The sequence below is a fragment of the Dipodomys merriami genome, unplaced genomic scaffold (assembly GCF_024711535.1).
Source record: "Dipodomys merriami isolate MVZ:Mamm:240054 unplaced genomic scaffold, mDipMer1.0.p SCAF_7, whole genome shotgun sequence".
Lineage (NCBI taxonomy): Eukaryota > Metazoa > Chordata > Mammalia > Rodentia > Heteromyidae > Dipodomys > Dipodomys merriami.
In genome coordinates this window covers 25,385,516-25,406,513 of record NW_027206290.1, presented here as the reverse complement: position 1 = coordinate 25,406,513, position 20,998 = coordinate 25,385,516, and the positions used below count along the sequence as shown (strand labels likewise).

General features: G+C 45.2%; 1 protein-coding gene across 5 annotated transcripts in view; it reads right to left on the bottom strand.

Annotated features, from left to right (window-relative positions):
* Nucleotides 1-4,879: 4,879 nt before the first annotated feature.
* Nucleotides 4,880-20,998, bottom strand: part of S1pr1 (sphingosine-1-phosphate receptor 1) — a 158,863-nt gene continuing 142,744 nt past the window's right edge. The window contains exons 1-2 of one of the 5 annotated variants that reach the window (XM_070007843.1): nt 9,544-10,263; nt 4,880-7,754 (exon numbers count right to left, since the gene is read on the bottom strand). In XM_070007843.1, the coding sequence (XP_069863944.1) occupies nt 6,393-7,541 (1,149 nt within the window). In that variant the 5' untranslated portion in view covers nt 7,542-7,754; nt 9,544-10,263 and the 3' untranslated portion in view covers nt 4,880-6,392. Of the gene's footprint in view, nt 7,755-8,235; nt 8,255-8,818; nt 8,993-9,144; nt 9,164-9,543; nt 10,264-20,998 lie in introns of those variants that run through there. The other 4 variants (XM_070007847.1, XM_070007845.1, XM_070007844.1 and 1 more) reach the window with 4 other exon arrangements.

Genomic DNA, 20,998 nt, shown 5'->3' with positions numbered 1-20,998 from the left:
TGTGTGTGTGTGTGTGTGTGTGTGTGTGTGTGTGTGTGTGTGTGTGTGTGTGTGTACCCAAGGCATTGTAAATGCTAGGCAAGTGCTTTTGCCACTTGAGCTACACTGTCACATCCTTGTACTTTTATTTTAATTTTGTATTTCAGATAGAATATTGCAGCTACCTTTCCAAGGGCTAACCTGAAACCTGAAACTCGGATCCTCCTGCCTCTATCCCGGGAGTAGCTGGGATTACAGGTGTGCATCATTACATCTGACCCCTGTTCTACTTTTAACACTTTCAATTACTTTGATCTTTTCTTAAATGTGAAATTATGCAGTTAATTCTTCTTCTGTGGCTGGCTTCATTTGTTCAACATAATGGGTTTAGATGCATACAAACTTTAAAAAATATTAGTAATTGTTCCTTTCCATAATTACTAAATATGGGTTTGCCACGATGTATTTATCAATTTGTTTGTTTTTTAAAGAAACTGCAGATTGAGGAATAAGATAATTCAATAAAACAAAATGTAGCAATTCTTGTTCATGCGGGTCTGTAGCCTACACTTGCCTTTGGCTAAAGGCTGAGGAATAATCTTTGAGTCCGCAAGGAACACAGGACAAAAGTCAGTTTAAATCAGAGAAGCAATCACAAGAAACTAGAGATGGGATGGACTGGGGAATAGATTTGTAACTGATGCCAGCACTGCTTTGGGTCCTGGTTCTTGTCAAAGATTGTGATATGACTAAATTAATTGCCACTCTAACTCTACTTATTATCTTTCTCTTATCTTCCTAACTTTATTTTGATAACTGGTCAGCAACCATTTTGTGTTTTGTTGTTGTTATTGTTGTTCTGGTTGTGTAGGTACTGGGAACTGAACTCTGCGTGGATGCTGCTGTCCCTTAGCTTTGTTGCTTAAGGCTAGTGCTTCAGCAGTGAAGCCATGCCTCCACTTCTAACTATCTGGTGGTCAGTGAGAGCTGAGAGTTTCCTGCTTGGGCTGGCTTCAAACCATGTTGCTCAGATCTCAGCCTCTTCAGTAGCTAAGATTGCAGGCATGAGCCGCCAGAGCCTGGCAAAATCATTTTTTTCACTTTGCTTACTTTTACTTACAGAAGTAAACTAGGTTTGCTTAAGGTTTTTTGAAAGCTCTCTCTACATCCTAGTCTTATGGAAACAGAGGCTAAGGTGGGATATAATAGTGTTTTGAGTCCTTTTCTTTGGCCCAGCACACATCAATAGGGCAGGAAGTTTGAAGGAAATGATAGAATTCATTATTTTTCATTGACAACTTTCTATATGCATGTGTGGAAATGTCCTATTGAAACCCTTTATGGTGTACAACTAATACACATCAATAAAAAATGAAAAAAGACGGGAGAAAAAAAAGAAAACTTTTTGTGTTCACAGGAAGAAGATTCTAATAGTTTTCTTTCAGTGAATTATAATTACTCTCTCATTGTTTATAAATTATTTAGAGACAACTCAGACAAGTCTACTCTGGAAATCTAGTTTGAGCTAACTATTTCAGATCAGAAGTATAAAACAAACCATATATATATACATATAAACCATATATGTATGTGTGTGTGTGTGTGTGTGTGTGTATGTGTGTGTGTGTGTATTGCCGGTCCTGGGGCTTGAACTCAGGGCCTGGGCTCTGTCCCTGAGCCTGTCTGTGTTCAAGGCTAGCTCTCTACCACTTGAGCCACCGCTCCATTTCCGGTCCATTCTGTTTATGCGGTACTCAGGAATCAAACCCAGGACTTCATTCATGCTAGGCAAGCACCTTACAACTAAGTCACATTCCCAGCCCAAACCATATCTTTAAAATAATAATAATAATAACAACAACAAAAACATTATACACAGATTACAAAAATTCATTGCAAATTTTGTAAATAACAGGACTTCCAAGTTAGAGACTAACTTTTCAGCCAGTGACTGGCCCAGATGACCTCAAACTTTTAATCCTTCTGCCTCAGCCTCCCAAAGATTACAGGTGTGTCTCACCTCACCCACTACAGAGCCAGAGAATATTTACAGGGTCAACACTCCAATAGCTTTGTATGTGGACTATTTTTACATGGATTATTTCAGTCCCATCCCCCACTGCTCAATTGAAAATGGGACAGCTAATAGTGAGAATTGCTTAAACATCAGTCTTCGTATTGAAGAATCTCTCCAGGAAAGCTCGCCACTTGTCTGAAGGTATTCTTTCATAGTAGCTCCAAAAATAGTTGCTATAAAGTGATGTATGGACAGAGGCATAAAGAATCAGATGCTTACAAAGCATATAAAGCTTTTAAAATCACTGCAGGGAGATGCATTGGGCAAATCCTGAACATAGCAATGCCCACAAGAGAAGTTCATTCAATTTGAAAAGAACTAGACTTAAATTCTTTAGATTCTTTATAATTGAGGGGAAAAAACCCAACAGGTGAACTTTTACACTTAAATGAAGGACTGATATTACTCAAAAGAATATAGTATATTGTGAATTTTGACTATAACCTGAATTGCTAATATTATGAGATTTATTTTTGTTATAAATCAATGTTTAGTCAAGACTAAAAATATAGAAAAAAGAATTTTGCCTTACGTAGGTTTTGAATTCTGTAAACCCATAAGCACATTTATTGCTGGGGATAAGTATTATGTGATGTCATTTTATAGCTTTTCTAATACTTTGGGTCAACTGAACCCTTTTTACACAAATATGTAAAGTATTTCCATATGTCTTTTACAGCTCTTGAACATGCTTTTGATCAAAACTTTGTATGGTATATTTTATCTAAGCATACATACATATATATATTTAATGTAAGCATATAGCCATTGATATTTTTCCCTCATCTCCACTTCCTGGAATATACTCAATAAAAATCAGAAGTTGTGTTGGGATAAAACAAAGAATTCCTTCTTCTTAGCCATTTCTTCTTGACCAGAGCTGAGGCTCTGCCACATGTCTGCCCAGGAAAACAATAACCCATGACTGCCCAGTGTTCTTGGAATGAAATGTACCGTCTGGAGTTTCTAGGGAGAAAGCGCCTCTAGTCATTGGAGACAGACAGACAGACAGACAAAGACAGAGACAGACAGAGAGACAGACAGACAGACAGAGAGAGAGAGAGAGAGAGAGAGAGAGAGAGAGAGAGAGAGAGCCTAGGCACTGTCCCTTAGCTTTTTTGCTCAAGGTTGTCACTCTACTACTTGAGTCACATTTCCAATTCCAGCTTTTTAGTGGTTGAGATAAACAACTCACATACTTTGCTGCTGCCGGGGCTGGCTCTGAATCATGATCCTCAGTGCCTCCTGAGTAGCTAGGATTACAGGCATGAGCCACTGTGTCCAGCTAGTCATTGGATTTTGTGCTCACAGGTGGGCAAATGAGGTTGATTTCCTGGTTACCCACATCCCCGCAATGACCCTCTCCGCATCTGCCCTCTAGTTTGTGAGTCACAGCTGTGCCTTCTGAAGATAAGCCAGATAACACACACATTTTGTCCTCCACTGAAACCAAATGGACACACTTTCCCATTGGGCCTGACTCTGTAATGAAAGCGCTAGGAAGTGAGTGTACCATGAAGTCATTCCTTCCGCCTCAGCAGACAGATGGACAGAAACATTCCAGTTTGTTTCCAGCCTTTTGTCTTTAGAGCATTTTTGGCATTTCCTTCAGGAAGCTGGAGGTTATGACCTAAGATTTCCTTAGCGAACACACTTCTGTTTCCCACAGTTAACCTTACTCCAAAATGACATGGACTCTGCGAGGTAAGGTTTATCTTCATGTCCCAACTGCGTCCTGTGCACATTCAATGACTCTTGAAAACACACATTCTAAATGCAACAATAGCTCTGGGGAGGCAAACATACCAAAAGATACTTTTTTTTGTTTTGCACCCAATGAAGAAGACAATCACACCAAGAGTTAACTATTATAATAATTCCGCGACATTTGCTTCGCATTCCTTGTTTTCATTTTATCTTTGGAGAAATTAAAAACCAACCATGTTAAGGTGCTCAAATACAATGGATAGAAAGTTTTTCAATAAAAGATGCTCAGCTACTCACCTACATTCTGCAATCTTCTTTTCTGTTCAGAACCAATACTGGTGCTTAAACTACGGCCTGAGATGCTGTCCCTTAGCTTTGTTGCTCCATACCTCCACTCTGACTTCTTTTTTTCTTTTTCTGGTGGGTAGTTGGTGATAAGTGTCTCAGATTTTCCTGTCCAGGCTGACTTGGAACCACAATCCTCAGACCTCGGTCTTCTAGGTAGCTAGGGTTACAGGTATGAAGCTTTGATGCCTGGCTAACAATTTGCTTCTTGGTTGATATTGTGCATTTCTATTTGTTCAGAAGACAGATTGGTGAACCCAAAACTGCCCTAAGGAAATTGAGAAATTTAATATTTTCTCTATGCTCGTGTTCCTATTCCCTGACATGTCAGTGGACAAACAAGAACATATGTTTTCTCGATAAGTTTGAGCTGATCGTTGTAGATCAGAATTTAAATTAGATATAAGACCACATTGTTAAGTCCCTTAAAGCCCTTGGTTTGGGACGGAACATTGTACTTAATTTTGTGTGGCTGGAACGCCATTTAAAACTCAATTATATTTACTTGCCATTGTGGTATTTAGAAGGTTGGTGGTTTTGATCTTACTTTGTTTTACAACTGTTCTTTGTGAGTTTATTGAAGTTTCTCTTCCTGAAAAAGATAAGAGTGGTTTCTAAACAAACCACATTTTTTTTCACACTCTGGTTTATCAAGGCAACAGTCCTGAAAGAATAAGAAACATTTGTCCTTAACTTTGATTTCATGGAGCCATATGATCCAAGAGAGTATCTCAAAAAAAAGCAATTTTTTAAAAACATTCTTTACAAAAGGATCTTTAAAAATTCAGTTTATTAATGTTTAAAAGTTGATAAAGCTATGTGCAAAATAATCCACAAGTCAGAAACCTATTAAATACTATTTTAAAAAACAACAACAAAGACTTTTCTTGGTTTAATTGCACTGAAACCATACTAAAAAGATAGTAATATATTTTTTATTCTTTGTCATATTTATACACATCTTATTTACTACCTAATGAATAGCTGTATTGAAAAACATCTGGTGTTCCCTATCAATTAAAGTAATGCTTTTAAGGGCCCATGATGATGGTATTTTCTTAAGAAATACACATTCAATGGTGTTAACGCAGGTTAGGAAGAAATCTGATTTTAAAAAAAAACACACACACACACACAAAATACGACCTCTGCAGAAACAAATACATTCAAACATCATAAAAAAGTACTTTTAACAGAACAAAATACAGCCATCCTGTCGGTTGAACTGAATCTCGCAATGCTTTGAAATACACACACACACACACACACACACACACACACACACACACAAAGTGCCAAAGACAGATGTCCTATTTGTTAGAAATTAAGAATTCTCTCTTGGTGTACAAAAGTTAATCCCATTTTTCAAATTTGTTCTGTTTTTTTTTGTTTTGTTTTTGTCCCCCCCCCCCTTTCCCTCCCAGGGTACTAAAAATCTGCCCAATAGCATTAAGATAAAGGCTTCCTTATTCTGATTATAGTCAAGACAGAGATGACAGCCTAATGCATTTCACTGGGGGGGGGGGAGTGTGTGTGTGTGTGTGGGTGTGTGAACTCCCAAGTGACTTCAACCAAAGTCCAAACTACTATGGGGAAACTTTGGCCTCAGCGAATGCAATTACTTTACCTCTCCAAATGTCTTCCATCTCCTTTCTGCCTAACTTACTGGACACAGCCTAAGGTGCTGACCGAGGAGGAGGAAAGTGGGCCTTACCACTTTACCCACCTCCCAGTGAGCTGCCAGGCAAGTTCACTAGAAGAGCACAGACCCTCCAGGAAGGGTGTGGCGGGGCCAGGCGCGCAGAGCATCGGGAAGACACGGAGCGCACATCCCTTCCCACTCACTTGGAATTAGAGGGAAAGGAAACATCTCAAAGCTCCAGAGACACCTGCCGCAGGGACCTTGGTCTTTGAGAAGGGGCTGGAGAAACCCTAGAGGAGCCAGACAATGCTAGACCTTTGGCTCAGTACAAAATCAAAGCTCCAGGATGGGGGGGGGGGGGGAAACAGGCTCCAGACATAGGCCTGATCTCCACCCTTCCCAGGGCATTGTTCACTCAATCAGCCCACACCCACAAGTCCAGGCTGTGCCCCCCGCTTTTCCCTCTCTCTCTGTCTCTCTCTGTTTCTCTCTGTCTGTCTGTCTGTCTCTCTCTCTCTGGCCTGCAGCAGGCTTCTTCCTCACAGCCCTCTGAGGCTCAAATGCATTTTCCCCCCCAAATGCCTGATCCAAGGAAGAGCACTTTTCGAGGATGGAGAATGGGATCTCGGCAAATTCCCAGGTCTAGGAAGAAGAGTTGACATTCCCAGAAGACATGATGGTCTCCGGGTTGTCCCCGTCGTCCTTCTGGGGGTGGGAGGAGTTGTCGGATTTGCTGCGGCTGAACTCCATGCCCGCGATGATGGGCCGCTTGAACTTGCCCGCCGCCTCCCCGCTGGGACACTTGCAGCAGGACATGATGCGGATGAAGGCGCGGCGCATCTCCTTGTTGGTCAGGGTGTAGATGATGGGGTTGGTCCCCGAGTTCAGCACCGCCAACACCAAGAAGTACTCGGCTTTGAAGAGGATGTCGCAGGTCTTCACCTTGCAGCCCACGTCCAGCAGGAGCAGGATAAAGAGGGGCGCCCAGCAGGCGATGAAGACGCTCAGGACGATGATCACCGTCTTCAACAAGGCCAGGGACTTCTCGGAGCTGCGGCTGGCCTTGGAAATGTTCTTGCGGAAGGTGAGGCGGCGGCTGCGAGTCCTGACCAACGAGTAGATCCGGCAGTAAAGGATGACGATGGAGAGCAGGAGCAGGGTGAAGACGGTAGTGCAGAAGAGGATATAGTGCTTGTGGTACAGAGGCAGCACGGTGGAACAGCTGGGGAGCGCACTGATACAGTTCCAGCCCATGATGGGCAAGCCCCCCAGGATGAGGGAGATCACCCAGCAGCCGCTGATCAGCAGGAAGGAACGGGAGCTGTTGCTGCCATTGTGGAGTTTCATCTTCAGCATGGTGATGTAGCGTTCGATGGCGATGGCTAGGAGGCTGAACACCGACGCCGACAGAGCCACGAACATGCTCCCTTCCCGCAGAAACCACTGGGCCGGGGTCAGTTTGTACGTGGTGGCCCCGGACAAGAGCAGGTTGGCTGTGTAAGCCACCCCGGCCAATAGGTCCGACAGGGCCAGGTTGCCAATGAAATAGTACATGGGCCGGTGGAACTTCTTGGTCTTCCAGATGGTCAGCAAGACAAAGATGTTCTCCAGGATGATAAGGCAGCAAATGAGGATGAACACCACCGAAGTCAGCTTAATGCCGTTGTCCTTGTCTGCGCTGATGTTCAGCTTTCCCGTGTAGTTGTAATGCCGGACAATGATGTCGTAGTTGACGTAGTCAGACACCGAGCTGTGGAGGGCCTTGACCAGTGGGGTGTTGGTGGACCCCATAGTGCTACACTGGATCTCTCCACCACCACCAACACCAACACAGGAGTCCCGGGACGACAGTTCCCCCAGATGACCGCTAGAGGGTGAGGTTCACAGGGCCTGCCTTCACTCACAGGGCAAAAGGGGTATTCGGTGAGATGAGATTCAAGCTTTCTTGTGTGTAGATTTTCCTTGGCTGGAGAGAGAGGGAGAGCCAGCCCGGGGAACCACAGCCTGAAACAAGTGACAAAGAAAACAAGAGTCAGGGAGGGGAAGAAAAAGCCACCGCACATTAGCGTAATTCATTCCAGCGGAGACATGGCTCCAATTCTGTTGTTGGTTTTGTTCTAAGGAAACTTGGGGAGAGCGCAAGAAGTTTTTTTGTTCGGTTGGTTGGTTTCAAATCCAATGATCATTTCTAGCAAAACAAAATGGAAAGTGGGAGAAACATACACACACACACACCTTCATCACACTGAAAACTCCATCTAAAGGAAACATGCCTGTATGACATTCAGAGAAATGGAAATTGGAAAACCTAGCAAAAGTGGCCCATTCTGTCACACAGGCACACAGACACAGACACACACACACCCTCTCTCCCCTTTGCCTTCTCCCTATCCTGGCCCCCAAATTCCAGCCCACGGATCTCTCTCAAATGCCCACACACACACACACACACACTCGGCTGAACTCACCACCAGCAAGATCTCACCTAACTGCCAAGCCCAACTGCCAAATCTGAGGACGGAGAAGCACACCTCTGCACCCCCACCCCCCACTTCTCTCCAGCCCAAAGAGGCAGAGCACCACCTCCTAATTGCCATGCAAGAAAGTAAGTGTGCTCGAAAATCATTTGACAGTGTAAGCCATTTTTCTGCTCTCTATTAATAACTCTAGGAGCAGGTGTGCGGAGGGTCGCAGGGCGCAGCTACGTGTGGGCTGCCTGCCCAGGCCTTGTGGTAAACAGGAAAGCTAGGCGCCCCCGTGAAGCAACTGCCTATTCTGCCCATTCTTTCTTCTTCCTCTCTCTCTCTCTCTCCTCTCTCTCTCTCTCTCTCTCTCTCTCTCTCTCTCTCTCTCTCTCTCTCTCTCTCTCTCTCTCTCTCTCTCTCTCTCTCTCTCTCTCTCTCTCTCTCTCTCTCCAACCCCAGCACAAGTAAAATGTAAAGGTATTCAGGGAAGAACATTCGTAGGAGATGGCAGCAAATCCCAGAAAAGTTTCATAGATTAAGTACAGAAGTTGTAGCCAACACACACACACACACACACACACGCTAGACAATACATGCCCCCACCTTTCTAACCGCGAGTGCCAAAGTACTCTGCAGGGCTGGCACGCACGTGTGTGTTGCGTGCATCGCTGCACACGCGTGGACGGTTCCCCACCTCCCTATCACTTTGCCTCTTTGTCGCAGAAGTCAAGCGTGGGAAAGACGCCGCACAACTGTCCTGTGAGCAGAAGTTGTCCTGCTGGCAACTTGTTTAAATGCTCCCAGGTAATGCCTTGGAAAAGCATTAGAAAGTAGAGGCCGGAGGAGCAATCCCAGTCATTTCCCGGAGAGCAAAGGCTCTCCACGTTACCCCATCTTAATTCTACACCCCCCCCCCCACACACACACACTTTCCAGAAGCGCAAGTTTTAAAGTCAGGACGTGTCTCCGACCATCTTTGTCTACAGAATTTCCCCAAAATAACGACCTTCCCTTTTTCTCTTCTAACTTCGTCCCGTGCCCCCACCCCCACCGCACCCGCACGGGGTTCTGCACTGGGGGGGGCGCTGACCCCGCACCCACCCCCACGCACCCCCAGAGCCATCCCCCCACGGGGGACAGGCTCCGCGGGAGCTGGCGGAGGAAATCTGCTCGGTGTCCACGGATGGCTGTTGGCGAAGTTCTCGGTGGTTTCCTTCTGGTTTAGAAACTCGACCCGATTCCCTTCACCCCGCAAGACTGGGGGTTCCCTGGGAGCGACCCCCTCCTTCCTGCCCCCTCCAGCCCCCCACGATCGTGACAGCCCCTACCTCGCTCAGGCAGGGCGAAGCTGCGTCCGGGGAGCTCGGGATCGCCGGGGCGCGCTCGGCATCTTGCTGCTGCCGGGGACGCGGCCGTGGGGCACTGTGTTCCCGGCGCCGGGTCCCCTCCTTCCGCAGCCGCGCGCGCCGCGCCGCCCCGCACCGCCAGCCCCGAGCACCACCGCCGCGCGCCCGGCCGCCCCGCACCGCTCTGCGCCGCCGAGGCCCCGCGCGTCCCGCCGGGGTGGGGAAGGGACGGGGAGGGGTTAAAGCCCTTAACTCTTCCCGCCCCGGCCTGCGACGCCCGCCCCTCCCCCCCGAGCTGGACGCCGGACGAGCGAGCGAGCGAGCCAGAGAGAGAGATCCCCTTCTCAACCAAAGACACACACACACACACACACACACACACACACACACACACACAGATCCCCCTGCTTCTCAACCAACGAGAGACCAACAGAGAGATCCCCTTCTCAACCAGAGACAGACAGACAGACAGACAGACAGACACACACACACACACACACACACACACACAGAGATCCCCCTCCTTCTCAACCAACGAGAGAGACCGACAGAGAGATCCCCTTCTCAACCAGAGACAGACAGACACACAGACAGACAGACAGACAGACACACACACACACACACACACACACACACAGATCCCCCTCCTTCTCAACCAACGAGGGAGACCGACAGAGAGAGAGAGAGAGAGAGAGAGAGAGAGGCGGAGTCCCATGTCCTCTACATTCGAATCTATAAATCACGTCCCTTGCCAGCTCTCCTGGTCCCCTGGCGATGGAGACCATTCTCCGGAACCCTGGAAACCGAAGGCGGTTGGGGACCCATTGGAAACTTTTCTCCCGAAAACTCTCAGGGGGCAGGGGACCAAATCACATGTCCTAGGAGACCCCTTGGTTCCCCTCTCCCCTTAACCCACGGTCCTGGGGAGGCCGCGTTTCCCCGCCGTGGTTGGGGCTGCGCCCCCCCCCCACGCGGGAAGAGAGGCTGTGTGGCGAGCCCACGACGCCTGGCTCCAAAGGGAGATTGGACTGGACGGATCCTGTCCTGTCTCTCATTCATCTACTGGTCCTCTGCCCAACAACACCCCCTCCCCCAAAAAGAAAAAACAACTCTGAAACTTGCAGTGAAAAGGGCAGAAAGTGGCTTTCCTTGGGGTTGGCTCGGGTTTCTTGGGGGGGGGGGATCCCCATAACTGAACGCAAATTTAGAGTGTGTGTCTCCCATGGTGGCCAGCGTGAGGGGGGGGGACACGTCTGTGAGGAGGCGGGACACTGACCAGTCCCTGACAGATTTAAAGGCTTGGGTAGCTCACCAATTTCCAAAAGGAAAGAGACGCTAGGCCCAGCCCCTGCAGCTGCCCAGCTAAGGGTCAGACCCCCCCCCTTCTCTGTCCACCAGGGAGATAAAGACCTCTCCCCCACACCCCTAATCCTGAATCTCAATATTGACATTTCGTCCACCCTTCTATTTAGATACGACTTGGTTTGAGAGGCTAGGGAGGGGGGGTGGGGGAAGTTTGGGTCAGATTTGCCTGAGTGGCAAGCTCAGGGCATGGGTGCCCTGCCCCCACTGTTCTAAATAAATAAATAAATAGGGTGTGCACCTAGTCCTGGTCGCTGCAACCTTCCCACCCAGCCACTAGTGAACTCGACTGACTTCCTCCGAGAGTGCAGTTTGAATCGCCAGACACGCCCTGTACCTGAATGACTCACAGGAGCCCGAATAAACAACCGACCCTTGCTGGGACTGCACCCCAGACACAGCCACACGTTCAAGGGTGTGCGTGCAATACGGAAAGCAAGATTAACGGTCCGCCAGGCTTCCGGAATCGACTGCTGGGCTTAGAAGACTGCACTGCTGCTGCGTTTGAAAGCAAAGCGGGGAGATGCTGCTGTGTGGATCAACAAGCACCATAAGAAAAGGGAGACACCGCCGCCACTGTCACCAGCTACTAATATAGGGCTTCTCTAAAGGGATCGGGGTAAAAGGGAGCTGTGTACCTGGGATGAATGGAGCGAGTGATACACTAATTCCATTCTACAGCTCTGAGAAGCAAACTAGTATTGGTAACCGTTTTATTCAGGACAGAAAGGCTCCTCACAAGGGCATGTGTCCTGTAACTTTCCCAGCGAATGAAGGACTGAGCTGGGTTCTGAAACTTAAGTGTTTCCGGTGTCTTACATCCTAACTCAAACACCATCCATCCCTCAGTCAATCAGGATTCAAGAACTGAAATGGGCTGGAAGCTGGTGGCTAATGCCTAGAAGCCTAGCTACTCAAGAGGCTGAGACCTGAGGATCTCAGTTCAAAGCCAGCCAGGACAGGAAAGTCCATGAGATCTTCTCTCCAGTGAACCACCTGAGAACCAGAAGTGGAGCTGTGGCTCCAAGTGGTAGAGCACTAGCCTTGAGCAAAAAAAAAAAAAAAAAAGCTCAAGGACAGCGCCCAGGTCCTGAGTTCAAGCCCCATGATTAATGAGAAGAATTGAAATGGTCCTTGCTACTCAGGAGACTGGACAGGCAAATTCAAGAGACTCTTAGTTCCACATAACCAGCAAAACTTGAAAGTAGAGGTGTAGCCGGTCACCAGTGGCTCACGCCTGCAATCCTAGTTACTCAGGAGACTGCGATCTGAGGATCATGGTTTGAGGTCAGCCCAGGCAGGAAAGTCTGCAATTCTCATCTCCATGAAACTACTCCCAAATTTGGAAAGTGGAGCTGTGGCTCAAGGAGTAGAGTGCTAGCCTTGAGCAAAAAGAAGCTCAGGGACAGCACCCAGGCTCTGAGTTCAGCCCCAGGATGAGCACAAAAGAAAAGAAAAGAAAAGAAAAGAAAATAAATAAATAAATAAATAAAAGCAGAAGTGTGGCTCCAGTGTTAGAGTGTAGCACAGAGTGGAAGCCCATAGAAAGAACAAAGCCCAACAAGAACTCCAGCATTTGGGACATTAATTGGTGATAAGAGAATCTCAAGGACTTTTCTGCCTGGGTTAGCTAAATTCAGTCTTCAGATCTCAGCCTCTTGAGGAGCTAGGATTACAGGTAAGCAGCATCAACACTGGGCTTAGCTATTTATTTTTAAGCCATGCATCCTAGGCTAGCTTCAATTTGAGATCTTCCAGCCCTCGCCTCCTCAATGCTGGGATTACAGGCCTGTACAGCCATACCCAGACATACCTATATATTTTAATGCATGTTATTTAAAACTTCTCCTTGCCGGTCTTACTTATTTAATGTACAGTTTTACTCTATGTAATCGTGTACCAGGTCCTAAGTGTTATACACATCAATCCATTTAGTCCTTACAGTTTTATCCATACAAGTTAGGTACAATTATTTTCCAATTTTTACAAACAAGAAAACAAAGTCTTAGATCTATTCATCAAGTTAGGAACTGTCGGATATGACCACAGATGATGATTATTCCCCCTCCTCCTCCTCCTCCTCCTCCTCCTCCTCCTCCTCCTCCTCCTCCTCCTCCTCCTCCTCCTCCTCCTCCTCCTCCTCCTCCTCCTTTTGCCAGTCCTGGGGCTTGAACTCAGGGCCTGGGCACTGTCTCTGAGCTTCTTTTGCTAGCACTCTACCACTTGAGCCACAGCACCACTTCTGGCTTTTTCTATCTGTGTGGTACTGAGGAATCGAACCCAGGGTTTCATGCATGCAACCACTAAGCCACATTTTGCCCAGCCCCCATGATCACAGACTCTTAACCACTATTCCAAACCACCAAGATAAACCTCAGACATATCTAAGAATTACACAGGGGAAGTATGAATACCATTGCTGCAGACAACATTGAATATTGGATCTGATGTTCTAAAGAACTACTTTGCCGGTGATTATTCAATACTATGGATCTCAGTGCCACCTATGAGACATAAGTGTAAGAGGACTATTCAGGCAGAATTAGAAAGTAGGGATTCACCGATGTTTTCCTTGGTAATTCTAGGTCTCTAGTCCATGGGCTCCTGCCTTTCCACCCTTTCACCTCCACCCCCTCAAACACTATCTTCCAATTGCTTTCAAGAGAACAACAAGCATTGCATTCTCAATCTATCTCTTGGCTTCTAGCCCAACTCTCTTTTCTGCTACTGCCTAGAAATCAAACCTAATAGGCCACTCATATTTCTCATCACACTGAGGTTACATCATATACTGCTCAGATCTCACGAACCTTGCCTGCCCCCCCTCCAAATTGCTTCACTTCTACCTTCCTTCCTTCCTTCTTTCTTTTTTTCTTTCCTTCCCTCCTTCTTTCCCTTCCTTCCTTGCTTCTTTGCTTCCTTGCTTCCTTGCTTGCTTCCTTCCTTCCTTGCTGCCTGCCTGCCTGCCTGCCTTCCTTCCTTCCTTCCTTCCTTCCTTCCTTCCTCCCTCCCTCCCTCCCTCCCTCCCTTCCTTCCTTTCTTTTTCTGCTAGTACTAGAGCTTTAACTCAGAGCCAGAGTATTCTCCCTTAGCTTTTCCCATGAGTCTGCCACTTTACCTCTGGAGTCACAGCACCACTTCCAAAATTTTTTCTGGTTAATTGGACATAAGAGTGTCACAGACTTGTTTTGCCTGGGTTGGCAATCCTTAGATCTCAGCCTCCTGAGTAGCTCGGATTACAGGCATGAACCACTAGTGCCTAGCCATGTTCTTTATTGATTTTTTAAGCATTTCTTCTTAAGGACTGCTAAGTAAAATATTGTGTAATCTTTGAGGCATATACTATGAGTAAATAATTAATATATATTTGTTAATGTGTGATTCAAGTGTCACTGGGTAAGCTTTATTCTTATTTGCTCAATCTAGCAACTCCACTTCATTTCCTAATGGCTTTCAGTCACTTTCCAACTATTCTCTCCTCCTCCAGACCTTCATTCCCAGTAAAGACCCAACCCTTCTCTTATTTATTCATAGGAAAATAATGAGCCTCCTCCTGCAGAGGAAATAGTACATCTTGTTGATGTCCCCGTGAAGATCAAAAGATACACAGGGCCGGACAGTGGCTCATGGCTGAAATCCTAGCTACTCAGGAGGCTGAGATCTGAGAAGCACACTTCTCAGAATATAACTAGTAACTCAGTGTATATAATTTTAAATACATCATTCTTTTTTTCCCCATGTGGTTGGGAAAAGATTTGTCATAGTTTTCATATGTTTCTGATTTGTGGGATTGAGTTATTAAATTTGGAAATAAAGTATTTGCAATTAAACATGGGAGAAATGGTAGATGCGAGATTTTACAGAGTTGTCATTTCGATTTACAAAATAAATACTTTGTCATCAACATGCTTATTTCGGAAAGTATTGAGAAAATTCCTATTCAAAATTAATAGAAAATAAAACAAAGCATAAAAATAAGCAATTAATGAAATAGGAATTATTCTGATACAGAGAAGCAATTTGTATCAGTAAATATGAATCATACCAAGAACATAATACATTATTAAGAGGGAAACACATGTTTTGAATAGAGGCAATGAATATTCAACTGAATATTGAATTGCTTATTATCCATATAACAAGGAGCAAAGAATCATGAGAACTAGAAAAAGGTATCATTTCTGCTGATTTGATATTCAAAAATCTGGCATGGACAAAAGCACTGTAAAGTCCAAAATATATCACTATGGCACATCAACATGAGTAACAAACAGGTTATTATCTCAATTAACTGTAGTTATTATCAATGCATAAGAAAGCTTGGAATGTTATTCAGAAAATAAAAGTCACAACAATGGTCTAGACTTGGAAATAGTTTTACAAACTTCCATGATGTTATGAATAATGAATTTTAAAATTGAAAGAAACATCTAAATAAATTTTTTAAAACCCCAATCAACATAGCAGAGAGAGAACTGAAATATCTATTTTCCCTACAGAAAATTATATTTTAACAGTAGGTCCCCTAAAGAACATAAGAGATAGCACCAGACAGTAGCTCATGTCTGTAATCCTAGCTGTGCAGGTCGCAGAGATCTAAGGATTATGATTCGAAGCCAGCTCAGGCAGGAAAATCCTTAAAACTCTTATCTCTAACCAACAAAAAGCTGGAAGTAGAGATGTGGTTCAAGTGGTTGAGCACTGGCCTTGAGTGAAAAAGCTGAGCAGAAACTTAAAGCCTTGAGTTCAAGACCCAGTATGATATATAGCAAGAATGTAATAATAATGTCTTATAACTTGTTTAAGGAAGGGGCTTAGTGGTATGGCAGAGAATGTTCTTAGCATTTGTAGGCCCTGTGTTTAATCCCTAGCATTCTCACACACTCAAGAGCAAGGCAAATAATAAAGAATTTTATTATTTGAATGATTCATGATACATTATAATTGTTTTTGTTTATCTTTGTCAGTTGTGGGGCTTGAACTTAAAGCCTGGGCACTGTCCCCGAGTTTCTTTGCACTCTACCACTTGGGCCACAGCACCAGTTCTGCTTTTTGAGTGGCTCATTGGACGTAAGAATCTCACGGGGACTTTTCTGCCATGGGCTGGCTTTGAACTGCGATCCTCAGATCTCAGCCTCCTGAGTAACTAGGATGACAGGAGTGTGCCACCAGGGCCTAGTTTGAGTCCCTCTGTGCTCCTTTGCAGTTCTGTCACCTGGATGTCATTCTGGGGTTGGGCTTCGCAACTGTCTAGGTTGGAATCTCATTTCCTGAATCTCCTTCATTCTTTGTTTATGCTTTCCTATTGATAGAGCTTCCTGGTTGAGGGAAGATGGGAAATAAATTCCTTGAGAAGTTGCAAGGATGCAGGATAAGCTAGATTATCCTGCCTGCCGTCCCTCTTTATTTATAGTTTGGCTGAATATAGAATTCTAGGCTGCATGTTATTTTCCTTCAGCTTTCCAAAGGCATTGTTCTATTGTCTTCTGGTATGGAGAATCACTGGGAAGAATTCTGACTCCCTAACCTGCATGCTGAAGCTGGGATTGCTTCTACCCTCTCTTAGAGAATAAATTCCCTATTCCTCCACCAAGGCTGGAATCTATGCCTCCTCTACTTACAGCTTAATAACCAGAATGAGATACACGAGATACTGAGTGAAGCCCCTCCTCTGTTTCCCTCTGTGTCTGTCTGCCTCTCTGTATTTCAATCTTGCTGTGAGAGCTGGCTGACATCATGATTGTTTTAATCTGTTACTGACGCTGAAACAAAGTCCTTCCGACTCAATCATGTACTCATTAAGTTCCAGGGTGCTGGGAAGTTCAAGCTCAAAAAGCCACCAGATACACTGTCCAGTAAAGACTTTTCTGCTTCCAAGATGGTGCCTATGGCTATATCTTCTATTGGTAAACCCTGTGTCCTTACCTCACCAGAAGAGATGGAAGAGTGATAGAGATGAAAGTAGATGTCACCTAGCCTTAATATGTAGCCCAGCTTGGCCAGAAACTCATTGTCCTCTTTCTCAGTCTCTCAAGGGGTAGGATTACAGGCATGTGTTACTACATCTGGCCTGATGCCATTTATGGGGCTCTGTCTGTCTATCTCTGTCTCTGTCTCTGTCTATCTGTCTCTGTCTCTGTCTCTGTCTCTATTCTCTCTCTCTCTCTCTCTCTCTCTCTCTCTGCTGATCCTAGATGTCCCATCCAGACTGACCCCACCTCTTAAAACTATTATCTTGGATTTGAAATGCCAATATAAGATATTTGAATAAGAACATACATTCAAACAATAGATATGTTATAGACACAATATGGAAGGAGGGAAGAAAGAAAAATAGTCAACTGTGTAGCTGTTGAACTCTTCCCAGATGTGTGACAGAAGCTTTTGGAAGCTTGTCCCCAGGTCAAGCTACTATCTGACTAAACCTCTTGAGAAACACTAATCCAGAACCACCCTGCAGAGCTGCTCCTGGACTCTTGATTCTTGATTCGGCTTGAGCTACATAGTGAGACTCGGTCTTAAGAACATTGAATGATCACAGATAGGTTACAGCTTTGAGCTACTAAATTTAGGGCCAGTGTGTTATACACAGCCACAATAAATCAAATTATCTTGCTTGCTTCTTTCCACCTCCACCAAAGCTTTTAAGGTCTTCTCTTTGTCTTGAGTTTTCTGAAAGTTCAGGATGATGTACCCTGGTAGGACTCTTCAGTGTTGTTTTTTTTTCATACACTTTTTTTCAATGTGCCTATTGCCCTTTTAAACTCAGGAACATTACTTCAATTGGAAAGCATCATGTGTGGTGGGGAGGGAGCAGGAGGCCCTGGCTTCCATTCCTAGCATGCAGAGGAAGAAGAAAGAGAATTCTTTAAATAAATTGAATGCTTCCATGAATGCTTCTGTCTTCTTTGTTTTATTAATTTATTCTTGTTGTGCCAATCCTGGGGTTTGAACTCAGTACCTCAGCGCTGTACCTGAACTTTTGTGTTCAAGGCTAGTGATCTACCACTTGAGCCACAGTGCCACTTCCATTTTTTTCTGGTGATTAATTGGAGATAAGAGTCTCACAGGCTTTTCTGCCAGCGGTTGCTTCAAACTATGATACTCAGATCCTATTCTAGCTGCTAGGATTACAGGCATGAGGCACCAGAGCCTGGCATTCTTAGTTAGTTGATTAAGTAATTTTGCTTTAAAAAAATCATGCTATCTGATTGGTAAAATGCTTGTATCAGTCTCATGGTCTCTTTTAGATTTGTGCCTGTGCCAGGGCTTGAACTCATGTTCTTGCTCAACTTTCTTGCTCAGATGCTACTTTACCACTTGAGAAACATCTCCAGCCAAGTCATGAGTCCAAGTTATAGACATATCAAGAGATGACAGAGATAGAATTTTGGAAACAAAAACAGACAGATGAATTTTAATTTACTTAGTATAACTAGGAAGACTGAGAACTAAGATTGCAGTGGAAGAAGCATAAAAGCAAGTTGAGTTTCCAGTAGAACCCTAAAGAGGCCCAAATGCTGAGGCAGTTCCCAAAGCCAGGCTTAACAAGACAACAAGTTAGGACTGGGTGTGGTGGCCCAAGCCTAGGAAAGTGGTAGGGTTGGTGCCAGATTAAGAAGGAAGAAGAGGAGACAAAGGAAAATGAGGAGGAAGAAGAGGAAGAGGAAAAAAGAAGAAAGAGAAGAAGGAGAAGGAGGAGGAAGAGGAGGAGGAGGAGGAGGAGGAGGAAGAGGAGGAAAGGAAGGCAGAAAGGTAGGAAAAAATAAGGAAGAGGAAAGGAAGAAGAAAAGAAAGAAAGAAAGAAAGAAAGAAAGAAAGAAAGAAAGAAAGAAAGAAAGAAAGAAAGAAAGAAAGAAAGAAAGAAAGAAAGAAAGAAAAGGAAGGAAGGAGGAAGGAAGGAAGGCAGAGAGGGAGGGAAGAAGAAAAGAGGAAGGAAGGGAGAGAGGAAGGGAGGGAAGGAAGAGGATGAGAAGGAGAAGTCTGTCAGGTCAAGTGTAATGGCATATACCTGAAATCTCAGTGTTCCTCTAGAGGCTGAGACAAGAGAATTGTGAGTTTGAGGCCAGCTTGGGCTATGATGCAAGACCTTGTTTTTCCTGCAAAGAAACAGCTGGATCCTCACCTGCTCATTTTACCTTGTCAAGACCTGGTGAACTGGTCTTGGAGAGGGTAAAGGTGGAGTGGATAATGAGCTGAGCCACTGTGGGATGTCACTTTGAACACAGGATGTTGAAGTGAAAGTGCGTGTGTTCAGAGGTAAAATATTCTCCCCCAGTGCAGAAACAAGTGGTACAGAGCTAGCTCTTAGAACATAAGCTCAGGGAAAGACCCAGAACCAGAACAGAAAACATAATACATAATGAAGAAAACAAATCAGTGTCTAATAAAAGATGAGGTAACAAAGAGTAAAACAGAGAATTAAGAAAGGATGTTTTGGCTTCCTGCTATTTCTGGGAGTGACCAGGACTGGCCTCTCTAGTCTCCCCAGACAGTCTAGTCTCCCTGACAGGGCATCAGAAGGCCTCAGGAGAAAGTTTACCCTTTGCCTGGTAGGAAAATATGGAAGTGAACCCATTCAGTGTCCTATCTAGCAGATTCATTAAATGGCCTAGGCCAAGTTCTCTGCTTTCCGGGCCTGTAATCACCTGTCTACCCCTAGCACATCCTTCATCCTTCTAGTCTTGCCTCTCCCTCACAACAATTTCTTTTTTTTTAAGCAGGTTTTTTTTTTTTGGGGGGGGGTCCGGTCGTGGGGCCTGAACTCTAGGCCTGGGTGCTGTCCCTCAGCTCTTCAGCTCAAGACTAGCACTCTACCACTTAAGCCGCAGCACCACTTCCGGCTTTTTTCTTTCTGCTTAGGTGGTGCTGGGGAATCAAACCCAGGGCCTCAGGCATGCAAGGCAAGCGCTCTACCACTGAGCCACCTTCCCAGCCCTTGTCCCTCCATTTCTATGCCTCCCCTTACACTCCCAAAGACAGACACATGAACAGACAAGATGAAAAGAAAAGAAAACAAAACTAGCCACAAAGGAAAAAAACCTCTTGTTTCTGTTTCCTGCAGTTCATCTCAATAACTATTATTTTATATGATCAGATGCACAGAGGCATTGAGCCTATATCTCCTAAGAATATTCACCTTTGGTCTCACTGTGTGTGAATGCCTAGAGATCTGTATAAGTTATTAGGTCCTGCTGTATTTTAGATCCAGTTTCCACATATGAGCATGCACTGTTTGTGTCTCTGAACTTGGCTTACCTCACTTAACATGATTTGTTCTAGGCCCATCCATTTCCCTGTACATGACATAACATTATTCTTTCTAATGGCTGTGTAAAATTCCATTGTGTGTAGGTGCCAAATTTTTTGGATCCACTCATCTATGGTAGGACATCTGGAATAAACTTCATTTTTGCAACAATGTTAGATTCACAGTAAAACTGTGCAATAAGTATGACAGTTCCCCCCAAAACATCTACCTCACGCCTAGACAGTCAACTCCAATATCAACAACCAGAGTATTACATTTACTAGCCACCACCAGCAGACGCTGCCATCATGGCTGGCACTCTACCACTAAGCTGTGCCTCCAGTCTGGCTTTTGGCTGGTTACTTGGAGAGTGAGCCTTGAGGACTTTTCTGCCCAAGCTGGCTTCAAACTTTTATCCTCCAGATCTCAGCCTCCTGAGTAGCTAGGATTACAGCCAGGAGGTGTCAAGGCCAGGCTCTGATTGATATTTTCCTCCCACCAGATCTGGGGCTTGAATTCAGGGGCTGGGCACTGTCACAGAGCTTCTTCTGCTCAAGGCTAGCACTCTACCACTTGAGTCACAGTGCCATTTCCAGCTTTTTTCTTTTTTTGGGGGGGGAGGTCCGGTTGTGGGGCCTGAACTCTGGGCCTGGGCGCTGTCCCTCAGCTCTTCAGCTCAAGCTAGCGCTCTACCACTTGAGCCACAGCACCACTTCCGGCTTTTTTCTTTTTGCTTATGTGGTGCTGAGGAATCGAACCCAGGGCCTCAGGCATGCAAGGCAAGCACTCTACCACTGAGCCACCTTCCCAGCCCAAGCTTTTTCT